The 14,592-nt window shown below is 38.5% G+C and overlaps 2 protein-coding genes across 2 annotated transcripts; both read right to left on the bottom strand.

Annotated features, from left to right (window-relative positions):
• Positions 1-3,127: 3,127 nt before the first annotated feature.
• On the bottom strand, positions 3,128-4,066 carry LOC100340632 (olfactory receptor 6B9-like). Its single transcript, XM_008268160.4, has one exon. It carries the CDS (start codon positions 4,061-4,063, stop codon positions 3,128-3,130), a length of 936 nt encoding a protein of 311 aa, XP_008266382.3. The 5' UTR covers positions 4,064-4,066.
• A 9,309-nt stretch (positions 4,067-13,375) lies between these two features.
• On the bottom strand, positions 13,376-14,356 carry OR6A2 (olfactory receptor family 6 subfamily A member 2). Its single transcript, XM_008268169.3, has one exon. It carries the CDS (start codon positions 14,354-14,356, stop codon positions 13,376-13,378), a length of 981 nt encoding a protein of 326 aa, XP_008266391.3.
• Between the last annotated feature and the right edge of the window lie 236 nt (positions 14,357-14,592).

Genomic DNA, 14,592 nt, shown 5'->3' with positions numbered 1-14,592 from the left:
GATATTTGTAACAAAATGAATGAAATTGGAAGTCTGGATGCTGAGTGAAATAAGCCAGACACAGAAAGATAAAAATCCACATTTGCTCTCATATTTAGAAATCAATATGTGTTAATTACAGAGTTCAACCAATGGTACTAGAACAAAAAAAAAATACTAACATGGATAAAGTATTACATTGTACATCAACCATCAGGACAAGAGCTGATTTCAGACATGGAAAGCCAAAACACTCTGGCAAAAAAAAAAAAAAAAAAGGAAACTAAATGAAAGATCCTTGCAAGTGAGATCCCGGTGGAAAGAACGGGTCATCAAAGAAGGAGGTACCTTTCTCTGAAGGGAGGAGAGAACTTCCACTTTGACCATGGCCTTGTCTAAATATGATCAGAGTCGGTGAACTCAAAAGGCTTCCATAGCCTTGGCAGCTCATGACAAGAGCCTAGGGTGATTACTTAGGCCATAAACAAGAGTGTCAAATTGTTAAGTCAACAACAGGAGTCACTGTGCACTTACTCCTCATGTAGGATCTCTGTCCTTAGTGGGCTGTACATTGAGATTTAATGCTACAACTAGTACTCAAACAGTATTTTTCACTTTATGTTTCTGTGTGGGAGCAAACTGTCGAAATCTTTACTTAATATATGCTAAACTGATCTTCTGTATATAAAGAGAATCGAAAATGAATCTTGATGTGAATGGAAGGGGGAGGGAGTGGGAAAGGGGAGGGTTGCAGGTGGGAGAGACGTTATGGGGGGAAGCCATTGTAATCCATAAGCTGTACTTTGGAAATTTATATTCATTAAATAAAAGTTTAAAAAAAAAGAAAGTGAAATAAAACAGGCTTAAAATCCTCAAAAAAAAAGAAAATATTAATATGAAATAAAAACTCTAAATGAGAAAAAAAGAAAGAAATCAATATGTATATAGAATAAAAATATGTGGTGTCATATATCTATTTATAAATGTTGTTTTACTATATACCCTACATATTAAATAATATGCCCTTCCTTCCTCATTTACGACCTTGTCACGAATCTCATGTTATATGGTATTAAAAGCTCCATCCCTGCTTTCAATAAAAATAAAAAGGAAAAATGGAATTAAAAGATGAGCTTATTTTGCTTTCAAGAGTTGATATATTCTGAGTTGCTAAATGTATGAAGCAGTGGGGCCGGCGCAGTGGCTTACTTGGCTAATCCTCCGCCTGAGGCACTGGCATCCCATATGGGCACTGGGTTCTATCCCGGCTGCTCCTCTTCTAGTCCAGCTCTGTGCTGGGAGGGCAGTGGAGGATGGCCCAAGTGCTTGGGCCCCTGCACCCGCATGGGAGACCAGGAGGAAGCACCTGGTTCCTGGCTTTGGATCGGCGTAGCTCTGGCCATAGTGGCCATTTCGGGGGTGAACCAACGGAAGGAAGACCTTTCTCTCTGTCTCTCTCTCTCTCACTGTATAACTCTGTCAAATAAAAATAAATAAATAAATAAATAAATATGTGCTCACACTAGATACTGCTTTTAGGTTTTAAAATAAAAAATGTATAAGGCAGAAACTATGTGTCAGTTATTCTTTCTTTTAACTCTGTCTTTTCAATCAGCTAAATCAAAAGCATGAATTCATGAATTTCATGAGAACTAAGTATAAATTCAAAGAGTTTTTCAGCTAAAAGCATAGATGTTTATATGCACATCACTGTATCAAAGAAATGAATGGACAGAATACCTTTATTAATATAGAATGCATTGAAATCAGCAAAATTTTTTTCAGTTATTTGGCATAAAAAGACCAATAATGAAAACAATAATGCATTTCTTTATTTTTAAAAATTTTATGTGAATAGTAGAGGCAGATCCTTCATCCTGTGGTTCACTCTTAAAATGCCTACAACGTAAGGGCTGAGCAAGACTGAAGCCAGGAGCCTGGAATTCATGCCAGGTTTCCACATGGAAGCAGAGACCCAAGTACATGAGCCATCACCTGCTGCCTCCTATGGTGTGCATTAGCAGGAAGCCGGAATTAGAAACAGAACCAGGACTTGAACCCAGGCATTCAGATATGGGCTGTGAGTGTGCCAAGCAAGATCTTTAACCACTGCACCAAATGTCCATACTCTTACTTTTTAAAAATAATTTTAGATTTGTAGAAAAATTTCAAAGACATTAGAGATAGTTGTCATATGCTGTTTCCCAGTTTCTGTTTTCTTTAACATTATCATCTTACAGTACCATGTAAACTTGTCAAAACCAAAAAAATGAAAAATATACATTTCTAGTAAACAATTCATTTTTCAGCATTTTTATTCAAGATTTACAAGTTTTCTCCATATTCTTATTTTTCTGCTCCAGGATCTTATCCAAGGCATCACATTCTTTCTACTTACTCATTGTGCTTTCTCAGTTTCCTTTGATTTGTCAGTTTCTCAGTTTTCATTACATTTCTTAACTATGAAAGCTTTTAATGGCAAATTTTCCAACTACAGGATAACTATTGTTTTTAAAATGCACTTCATCCAGAAAAGATTTGGAGATGCTTTCTGACTCTGTTCAGTGTGAAATATTAACAAACAATAAAATATTTTATATTATTAATTCAAGTTTGAAAAAATATTATTAATCACAAAATATATTCACCCATACAGGTTCACCATAAGCAAGATAAAAAAAAAATAAAGACAGAATAATCAAGGCCATACTGTAAGAAAGGCATAGAACACGGAGTTTATTCAAAGTTGGTTGGAATTGATACATAGACTTGAGAGCATATATTTGAGGAGTTGTATCTCTAAACCTTGCAAATCTAAAGCAGATGTTAAACCAAATAGGGTACATCACAAAAATGGTGGAAATTGAAATTAGAATATAAATTAGAAATGTATTAAATATTTATTATTATATTTTATTTTAAAACACTTCATATCTATAGTATATAAAATAGTTTATGGTTAACATTATATTTATCAATCAAGTGTGCTACTCATCCTCCTTTAAATTTTATGCTTAATTTTTGCATGTGGTAATTTCCTTAGGAATCAAGGTCTAAGGGGCAGGGATAATAGAACATAGGATTGTGATAATTATCACGGGAATGGCATCCTTCATGAGACACTGCCTATTTCTTAAGGCAGCAGGTTTCAGCTGAGCAAGAGGCACTGGCCACCCACCAGGGTCTTTTTGATAGCATTCTTGACTTCCTGGTTTCTTAGACAATAGATGAAAGGGTTTAGCATGGGTGTGAGGACTGCATACACAGCTGATATTAGCTTGTTAGAATTAAAGGATGCAATAGCTCTGGGCCGAGCATACATGAAAATCATGGCTGTATAGTAAATTATGACTACAGTGAGATGAGATGCACAGGTGGAAAAGGCTTTTCTCCTTCCCTGAGTGGAGGGTATATGCAGAATAGTAGAGACAATGTAGACATAGGAGAGGACTGTGGTAATGAGAGGGAAGATGAGAATGACAATAGCCAAAGCAAAGTCCACTAGCTCAGCTGTGGACATGTCTTTGCATGCCAGTTTGAGGATTGGTGAAATATCACAGAAAAAGTGATTCATGACATTGGAGCCACAGAAGGTGACATGGGAAATGAAATAGACCTTGAAGACAGAGACCATGAAACCACTCGTGTAGGAGAAGGCCACTAGCTGTACACAGTAACCTGTGGTCATGATGACTGGGTATCGAAGAGGGTGGCAGATGGCCACATAGCGGTCATAGGCCATGGCTGCCAAGAGCACGCACTCTGTGCCAGCAAGTGAGATGAAGAAGTAGAGCTGGGTCATGCAGCCTGTGAAGGAGATGTGCCATCTCTGCAGGAGGAATCCATCCAGGATCTTTGGGACAGTAACAGAGACATACCAGACCTCCAGGAAAGACAAACTACTCAGGAAATAGTACATGGGCTTATGGAGGGAGCCAGTGATCCAAACAGTGAGCATGATGATAAGATTCTCTAATATCACTAACAGGTAGACCAAAAGGAAGAGAAAAAACAGTAAGGTCTGCAGCCATGGGGCTGTGGGGAATCCCACCAGAATGAATTCACTGACCAGGGTGATGTTCATCCCCAGGATGATTGAAAGCTCTGAGAGACTGACGACTTCTATAGCAACACCATGAACAACGAAGATTTCTGTGGCATTGGAGGAGAGACAAAAATAAGTTAATTTAGTCTTCCCTGAAAATAAAATAATTTCTGTTATTACAGACTCTTCTCCAAATGTGAAACTTGTTTCCATTAATTTTATGACAATTTCCCAGAATTAAAATATTCTACCACTTCTAACTTCACTCATTGATTTCAATGTCATTCATGGCTCTTTTCTGAATGAACATAAATCCAAGCTTCTCTCTTTCTCTCTCTCTCTCCTTTCTTTCTCTCTCTCGCTGCACTCTCTCTTTTTTGCATTGACTCAAGTTCTCTGTTCCATTAAGAACTCACTACACAAACATGTATTCCTTCCTGAAATGAAACATGGGGATAGCATAGGGGAAGAAAAAATTTCAAAATTTTAATCTTAGTGTTTCTAACATTTAGCTGTAGTGTTTTGATTAAGCACATTTTCTTCAGTATAATTGGAAATTTAAAGATGATTATGTAAAAAAAGTTCTTCATAACTCCTGCACTAAATGCACATAAAAATGAAAACCTTTTAATGATACAGGTAAAAATCACTTTATTTATTAATCCCTAGCTATTTCTCCAGACACATTTAACTCTTTTGGCCACGTAAATAGTATTCCATGTGCCACGGATACACTTTTCACTTCTTCTTTGACACTTTTCCCCAAAACTGTATTCGCTCATTCAAGAGTCATAATTCCATTTAGGAAACATTTACAAAAACCTGATGAAGTACTTCATTCGCATTTTGTTTCCCAATGCATGGATCCTTTAAGTCTGGAGATTTCCCTCTACTATATTGCAATAATCCAAAACTCAGTTTTGGGGGAAAATGTAAAGGAAAAGTGGAAAGTGTATACATAACCATAAGGATGAGAGAGATTATGGGGGAGGGGGGCGCAAAATCTAGTTGAGTATGTCTGGCACAAGGAATACTATTTAGATGGTCAAAACTCAAGGTATTCTCCTTTACAACTGTGAATGAAATGCCTATGGCGGTGACTAGCAAACATAGATATTAATCAAATATGGATTGATAAGTGAAGTAATGGATCCTTTGCAGCTTTGGAATACAAAGGGAATGGGTTATAAGCTGACACAGACATCTCTGTGTCTCCCTTGGCAGGATGCACATATCTATCGAACTACACAGAGTTGAAACATCTGGAGCTCACATCCTCAATGTACTTCCTTTTATTTTTCAATTTTTTGAATGTGTTCCATCCACTGATTGTTTCTCCAATTGTCTGCAATAGCCAGAGCTATGCCAGGCCAACGTGAGGGTTAAAACGCCATCCAGTTCACCCCTGTGAGTGTCAATGATTCAGTACTTGTGCCAGCAACTGTTGCCTTCCAGGATGCACATTAGCAAGAAGCAGGATTGGAAACAGAGTAGCCAAGATTCAAACCAGACACTTCAATATGGGATGAGGGAATACTCAGCAGTAACATAAGCCACTGCACCAAATTCTGAACCCATACGATACTTTCATGACCAACCTATCCACATCTGAGAACATTAGACCTTAGCCCTGGTCTCAGATGATCTATTTTTCTAAATATCAGCCGCTCTCTGTCTCTGCCTGAGAGGGTGACAGTACAAGGACATATGGAAATAACACTCTCATCCATAAAGTCTGAGTTAAGTTCCTTCCCTCATACAATTGCACGTTCTATCCACCAAACACTTTTCACTTTGTACCAAGAGGGTGGTATGCCAACCTAGGTTTTTCTTGATGTTCCATTTGACTGGAAGTCTTCTGGCCATGGCTCACAGAAAGATATTAATGGATGAGGTATTAGAATACATATTATTGGCACCACTTTCCATTTCCATGGCAGCACTCCTAGCCAGAAAACAACACTGCTTTCTGGTTGCAAAAAGACTGTTCCCTCTATCCATTCTCCTCTCCATATACAGCGTCCAACCACTCCTCCAACTCCAATTCCTGAGATAGATCCTGTCCTACTTACTCAATGTCTTTGACATTTTTTCTTGGAAAAGTAACTGTTTCTGAAAGCACAGTAGTTTTCTCATGCTCTGGCCCCCACAGGAATGAGCAACAAATGTAGAGGATCCTCGTTTACAGAAAATGTATAACATTTTACATTTTAGTCATCAATCACAAAATTTCCACACAGTCACCTTTGCACAGAATTTAAGAGCATGTATTTTAGAATCAGAACAAATCTAGCAGTGTTACCCTAAAAATATTAACTCTTATATATACTTCAGTATTCTCCTCTATAATGATGGAAATGTTAATAATAATGCCTAATTGACTGATTTGTTGTGAAAACTGGATGTGATATTACACAGAAGGCCCCTAACATAATACTTGGTCCCAATTGCCATTTGTAAGATGTAGTTATTAATGGATTATTTTACAGTCCATTCATTCATGCTCACTTAATCATACAAACTCTCATGTGTTCAATTACATGTTATCATACACAGGCATTCATTCTCCCCAATCCACTTTTTCTTATCTTCTAGGGATTGATATAAATCGAATTTCCTAGAGAACAAGAAAGCATCTTGGAAGAGTCGACATTTCAGACCACCCTTGTCCTCATCTTCTCTCTAATATAGTGCTTTCATGTGTTCTAGCATACACCTTGTTACTCCTCCTCCACCTTCTTTGTCATGAATGCATCTTAGCAGGTTCCATTTTGAAACATAGAGGGATACATAATTCTCTTTATTTTTCTTGATCTCAGAAATGAGACCCCTGAGCTTTGGGATCTCTGTTATTCACGGAAAGAAATCATGTCACTGTGCAACAGAATTTTTTCAGTCCTAGATGAGATTGTTCTTAAGAGAAAACTTACCAATAGATTTCCTCTAGGATAAAGAACATATCTTTTCCCCTTTAAACAAAATCCAAAGGATCTCACACTTGCCGAAATTACCATAAAAACTTGAGTAACAATGAACTGTGCACTGAACCTTAATTTCCCTGATCATTTCCCCCTAATCCCATTCTTCTGTCCAGGAATGGTAGCTGATAACATTTCCCCAAGTACTTCCTTAAATTTCTTTGATATTTCTTCAAAGATCAAGCAAGATCACCTGGTACCTCACCTCTCCCCATTGTCCATTTGTCTTGCCTCAGAAGTAAAAATGTCTTCAGGCATTTGCACTGATCATGAGAGAACAGACTGCTCAGCAGATTTTTATATTCTCTGAAGCTCTATGGCTGCTCTTTGCTTAGACTTCATGGTCAGTCCCACAGCACTAAAGCAAGAAGACAGAAGCAGAGGCAGGAGAATATTCTCAACACGAACCTAAATTCCCTGTGTCCTTTCCCCAGGAGCCTCCCTTTCACTTTGTCTCTGCCGACTCTAGGGAAACTCTGTGTGCACTGCCAAGACTATGTCCAGAGGACCTGAGTGGGGAAGCTGAATCTCCTTCTACCTGCCTATCACTTCCTGTTTATGCCTGGACCTTGAAACTCCATCTGTGGGCACAGAGTGGTTCTTTTCTCTTACTTCTTTATGCACCATGCTGTAATGCAAAATTATTTAAAAAAAAGAAACAAGACAGGAAATATAATTGGATTAATAAAATAACAAAAGTGCTCATTTTTTTCATAATTTAAAAAACATTTTCTGCTGTCACTGAAGTCTTCTTATATATAGGATACTGTACTATACATTAGTCAGACTAAAAATGTGTCAGTCATGGTACTTTACCTTTGGAAACGTCACGTTCTAAGTCAAGGAAGAAGTGCACACTCTAATGACACTGACATGTCACATGTGCCACATCAAGGCAAAGTAAAATGCTCTGGGAGCTACAACGAGAGACAGACACTCTCTGTCATTCAAGACTTGTGGGGTAAAACAGTTTAAAATTACCATGATGGGAAATAATTTTGGTTTACCAGCCTGAATATCAGATTCCTAACCCAGGTTCCACCACATTTTAGACATCTGATTTAAAGACTTATCTTCATTCACCAGTTTATTCACCTACCAAACTGGATCACAGTAGTTGGCTTGTCGATATCTTCTCAGTCACGTCACAATGAGCTCTCTGCAGTGACTTACTGTTCATACCAATGGCAACTTAGAAAACGCTTCGTAACTGAGCACCCTGTTCGTAACTGAGCACCCTGTGGCAAGAACAGGGTAAAATGGGACCAGCTCTATGGTGTAGACGGCTAAGCCTCCAACAGCAGTGCCAACATACATATACATGATTGTTTGAGTCCTGGCTGCCCCTTTGGCCTGGGAAAGCAGTGGAGGATGGCCCAACCACTTGGGTCCCTGCACCCGCATGGGAGATCAGGAAAAAACTCCTGGCTCCTGGCTTTGGATCAGCTCAGCACTGATCATTGGGCCATTTGGAGAGTGAACCAGTGGGGGCAAGACCTTTCTCTTTGTCTCTCCTTCTCTCTATAACTCTACCTCTCAAATAAATAAAGTCTAAAAAACAAACAAAAATCAAAACAAAACAAAAAGAACAAGGTAAAGTAGCAACACTTTCTATCCATCTGTTGTCCAGAGTGGAGTGAGGTTTCAGAGACCCTACTACTAATTGTGCTGCAAGAAGCCATAAAATGTAAAATCAGCTGCTTGATGTTTTACGAGAATGAAGGCCCCAAAGATGCACTTGTTTCTCAGCAAATCCACAAAGGTAGTTAGAGCCAGCTGAAGCAGGGCCTGGAAATGAAGACACCAGAAACTTTCTGCATTCCGTGAGAACCTGCACACCTGTGCATGACTAATTGGAATATGGCGGGAAATAAATGGGCTGAGACCTTTCCTCTCTCTCCTCTACTCATATGCTTTGTCTAAGAGGACTGTGGAGAGCAGACACTAATTCTGGGAAGACAGAGACCACTGCTACTCACAAAGTGAGACTAAAGAACGTAAAGATCAAGGAGCCTGAGCAATGATTCTAAGAGGAAATGAAGATGTTTGCCCTGTAGGTCATTTCTCTATTACAGATGGAACTGTCCACTCATGCCTGCTAGTACCAAATGGTGATTTCAAAAAAGCTGATATACTCTGAATTTATAAATGTACAAGGCAGTGCCTACATGTTCAATATTCCTTTGTTTTAACTCTATCTTATCAGCTAGCTAAATAAAAACAGTATCAACACATGAATGTCCTGAGGATTAAAAATTCAAGTAAAAATTGAGAACAGTTTCTTGCAAAAGAATGGTGCTGGCTGTACATATCACTGTAATAAAAAAGGAATGGACAGTAAACCTTTATCTTATGGAAGCTACTGAAATCAATCATAACTCTATTAAATTATTTGGCATAGAAAAACTAAGAATTTGGTTTTAAATTTTTTTCATATGGGGAGAATTTTATTAACTTAAATTGATATTGTGGCTGTCAAGTCTTTGGTAAATATATCTTTTACAAGATTTATTTATTTATTTGAAAGTCAGAGTTACACAGAGAGAGAAGGGGAGGCAAAGAGAGAGAGAGAGAGAGAGAGAGAGAGAGGGAGGTCTTCCATCCGCAGGTTCACTCTCCAATTGGCCGTAGCGGCTGGTGCTGGCCAATCCGAAGCCAGGAGCCAGGAGCTTCTTCCGGGTCTCCCATGTGGGTGCAGAGGCCCAAGCACTTGGGCCATCTTTTACTGCTCTGCCCAGGCCATAGCAGAGAGCTGGATCAGAAGTGGAGCAGCCGGGACTCGAACAGGTGCCCATAGGGGATGCCGGAACTGCAGGTGGCGGCTTTACCCTCTATGCCACAGTGCTGGCCCCAGAACAAAGCTTATCATTGATTTTATTTATAGGACTCATCAATGTAGAAATTTGAACGCAACAATAATAAACAGGCATATTGCAAGTGGCATTTTATTAGAAGTAGAAAAATACAGTTGCAACAGAAGAAATTAGATACCTACATTTGTACATTCTTTGTACAAACAGGTCCATTAGAACAGAGGAGTTAAGTGCAGATCAAATATTAAAAGTTTGTGTGACTGGGTGACAATTACAGTCTCCACAGACTAAAAAGGAACAATAGCACAGAGCACAGCATGCATGGCCATTATAACACATGTAAGCCCTCCAGTCGTCCACTGTGTTCTCACATCTAATTGGTTTCTGAAATTTTACATAAAACCATGAGGGCTTGCTTGGCTCAAGTCACTACTTCATAGAGCTTTACAATCATTCTAGCAGCTTCCTCCAAATCCACACAAGCAAGAATCTTAACTCTGCTGTCTGCTATCAATGCCTTAACATCACCAACCATGTAACCATGCTACAACAGACATTTTAATTTCCAATTATTTTACTACCATGACTACCCTGTGCAATAACATCATAAGTTTAACAGTAGTTGTACATAATTGTTCATTCAGTGTGACATTCCATTGCTTGTGTACAATGTATACTGCTCAAATCAAGGTAATCAACATTTCCCTTTGGTTTTACTCTATGATTGGAAGATTGAAGTTCCTTTCTTCTACTTGTTTGTAAAGTATGTAACTGGCTAATAAAAATCTTAATTTTGAAATAATTTGATTTACAGAAAAATTGCAAAGATACTAGAGTCCTCATATACCCCTCACCCAGATTCAGTTTTCTCTAAAATAATTATCTTTCATTACCATGTATACTTAAGAAAATCAATCAACCAAAATTGATTTTATTAATAATTACAAAGATTCTATTATTTTATTCACATTTTACCTCTCCATTAAAATTAAAATTGTGCTCCAGAAGTCAATCCACTCTACCACACGCTGTATAGGTGTCCTGTCTCTTTAGTCTTCTCTAGTCTAAATATATCAGGCTACTTATATTTGTAATTGTAACAGTGTTCTAGTGAAGAGATATAGGGTTTTAATATCTACAAAATAACTTTTATTTTTTCCATTACTCTTTGTTCAGAAAGGTTTTGTTTTCTGGTTCTGATCAACTGGAAATTTTAGCAAATAGCAAAAGATACTAGATGAATAATTTCTTGTTAAAGCATTTTTATTCGCAACTTAACATTTTTTAAACATTTTTCTATACAATGAATGTTGTCAGCAAGAGATTAAAATAAAGATCCAAAGGAAAATTAAGATTAGGCTGTGAAATTTTAAATTTCTCATGAGGAGTGAGGGTCATAAGACTATTAAAATTCAGTCCAAACCAAAGGAGATAGCAATCTCACCATAGTTCACAATAGAGTCAAACACCTCAATTGTTGTTTTTTAAAAGATGAATATGTGCAGGACACTATTCAAATACTTTCCTATACTGAAAGTTTTGTTTGAAATTTCAGATTCAGATGTAGAGATTTTTTTTGTAAGTTGAAAAAATAACACATTTTCCTATAAAAAGCTTGAGACATAGAGAAAATCAAGAAATTCAACATCATGATTTTGCTTCTTGTTATCTAGAGCTAGACTGTAAAGGAAGTTCTTTTAGCTTTAACAGAAATGTACAGAGGATAGTCCCAGCCCATATCACTATCCCACTGCTGAAACTTACTCTATGGGAGCAGTTGGAAAGTAGACTTATCATGTGCTTTACATCCAGTCATTTAAAAAAATTATTATAACAAAATCCATATCAAGTTATTTAATGATTTTGGTACAAATACACACACATCTGTATATGTATATACACACATATGTATAGTATTAAAATATTAATAAGTGTAGTCTAGCAATTAATGTCTGGTATCCTTGCTAATAACATTTCACAAACTTTGTTTAGCAGTAACCAACAATAAAGACAAATAGCAAAGTTGGATACCTCATTCAGAGATAGAAACTCCATTGCCTTCAGTATTCTGGTCTTGGGCAACAGTGGGGAACCAAATTTTCAAAAATTTATATTGAAATCACTTCTAATCATTTCTCTAGCGATACTAATAGAGTTGTAGATCTTGCTGGGTAAGAAAAGTTTATTTAAATCAATATATTGGTAAGAATGCTTAGCCACAAATTGCAAACAATGCTGTTTCTTTTGTCATTACTTACATAACCTAATGGTTTTTGTTAATTTTTATTTTTTTATTTGAAAGATAGAGGGACAGAAAGAGATATAAAGACAGAGACAGAGAGAGCTCTTCCATCTGCTGGTTTATTCCTCCAGATGGCCACAACAGTCACGTCTGGGTCAGGACAAAGGCAGGATCCAGGAATTTCATCCTTGTCCCCCGCACAGATGGCAAGGGCTCAAGTACTGGGCTATTTTTGGGCTGTACTCAACTACTGGGCCTCCTTATGCTAATTCCAGGTGTACTAACAGGAAGCTGGATTGGAAGCAAACAGGGAAAGACTCAAACTGGCACTCTGATTCGGGATGTCTGTATCACAAGCTGCAACTTGACCTACTGCACCACAATGCTGGCTTCTAACCAATGCCTTATTTGTGGAAGTTAAGGAAATTTATGATTTTGTCATTAAAAATTAAAATGTCTACACATATTTTCTGAGTCAGAATGACCTCAACATTTTTAGGGTTTATGATGTACATTTCCCAATTTCCTTCCTGCCAGGCTGAGTCAATTTTCAGCTTCTTGTATCCTAGTGAAATATGAGAGATTTGTTTGCTACACCTGCCAATCCCATCTACAGGCATGAATCACATGCCTTGACTACATGGCCCTAAATTATATTTATTTATTTTATTTTTCATAACTATCATGCATTAGATACTATAATGCTATTGATCATAAAATGATGCACAAGCAACTGTGATTCTGTCTCCAGGAAGCTTATAATCTAATTAGGGAGACATATTATTAAATAAGCAACTGCACTCAGCCACTGATTCAATGTAGATCAATCTTGGTAAACTAGGAAATGAAGTAGATAACTTCGTGTGGTCCAGGAGATGATATATTGCCAAGACAGAACTTGTTGATTACTTATCTTCTTGCCTTATAACACACATTAGAATGATCACTATCTGGGCCTGGATATACAGTTCATGGTCTGTGACTAGAAGAGAGCTTATCAAGAAATTTCCTGTTGCTTTCCTGTAATGAAGTCTGTGCTTCCTTCAATGTAGCTGGGTTTGTGTAAATTACAACAGTGCAAACATTATGGAACCTCTCTCTAACCTGTATTTCATGAGTTGTCCTGAAGAAATCAGATTATTGCTTGCAATCCATCCTTCTTCCTCTTCCTTGCCTAGTTACAAGGGAGAATTCCCAGTTGTTTGGTGATGTCCTTGAAACTCTATCCTCTAGTTTAGGCCCTAAGAGTTCCACTGGACTTCCCAGGAGACATTTAGCCTCAGTTCAACAGCATTTTGCTAGACTTCTCACCTACTCTCTACCTGTCTCTACCAGCTTTCCTGGGGTTGGCATCCTGGCCTTGGTATAAGTGCAAAGTATGGCGCAAGGCTCTCTTGACCTCTTGATTGCGTAAGCAGTAAATGATGGGGTTGAGCAATGGAACAATGACAGCATAGAGTACAGAAACCAGCTTGTTGGTGTCAAAAGCTGAGAGTGCCTTTGGCCGGGCATAGATGAAGATACTTGCTGCATAGAAGATGACCACTACAGTAAGGTGAGAGACACAGGTGGAAAAGGCTTTGTGGCGTCCAGCAGCTGAGGGGATGCGCAACACAGCACCAGCAATGGCGACGTAGGAGGCTCCAGTGACAGAGAGTGGTCCCAGCAGGATAAAAATGGCCAGGACAAAGTCTGTAAGCTCTGCAGTGGACATGTCAGTGCAAGAGAGATTGAGCAATGGAGACACATCGCAGAAAAAATGATTGATGATGTTGGGGCCACAGTAAGAGAGGCGAGAAATGAGAAAAACTTTGACCATTGAAATGCCAAAACCCCCAGCCCAGGAACCAGCTGCCAGCTGCACACATAGCCGGTCACTGACAATGACAGGATACTGAAGAGGATGGCAGATGGCCACATAGCGATCATAGGCCATGACAGCAAGAAGAACACACTCAGTGCAACCCAAACCCAGGAAAAAGTAAAGCTGTGTCATGCAGCCTTCAAAGGAGATTAGCTGTCCATGATTTTTGAGCCCAACAAAACCAGCAAGCATCTTTGGGATAGTGACAGTGACATACCAGATCTCCAGGAAGGACATATTAGCCAGAAAAAAATACATGGGTTTGTGGAGGGTCGAGTGGTTCCTGATGGTCATAATGATAAGCATGTTCTCAGTGAGCACCAGCACATAGGCCAGTAGAGAGAGGGCAAACATCAGGGCCCGCAGTGGCACAGGAGCTGGGAAACCCAGCAACACAAACTCATGCACTCTCCAACTATGGTTCCTCCGCTCCATGGTGTCAGTCTTCCAACTGCTTTTCAAATGATGAAAATGAAGTCTTCAAGAGGCACCAGCAAGAACTTAGCCTTTCTCTTGGTAATAGGATACAATGTGTGTAGTGGATATAATTAATCAATGGGCTGAGGTCAATGCTGTCTTCTTAAATCAGAAATCAGCTGAGACAAATATGGACAAAAAGAAATTATTTTGGATTAGGGACAGGAAGGGAGGTTAGTGTAGTCCCTAAAGAA

This window comes from Oryctolagus cuniculus, chromosome 1 (genome assembly GCF_051225735.1).
Source record: "Oryctolagus cuniculus isolate XC-2025 breed Fujian yellow rabbit chromosome 1, ASM5122573v1, whole genome shotgun sequence".
In the NCBI taxonomy this organism is placed as follows: Eukaryota; Metazoa; Chordata; class Mammalia; order Lagomorpha; family Leporidae; genus Oryctolagus; species Oryctolagus cuniculus.
The sequence above is the reverse complement of the archived record's forward strand: the minus strand, read 5'-3'. Positions and strand labels throughout refer to the sequence as shown.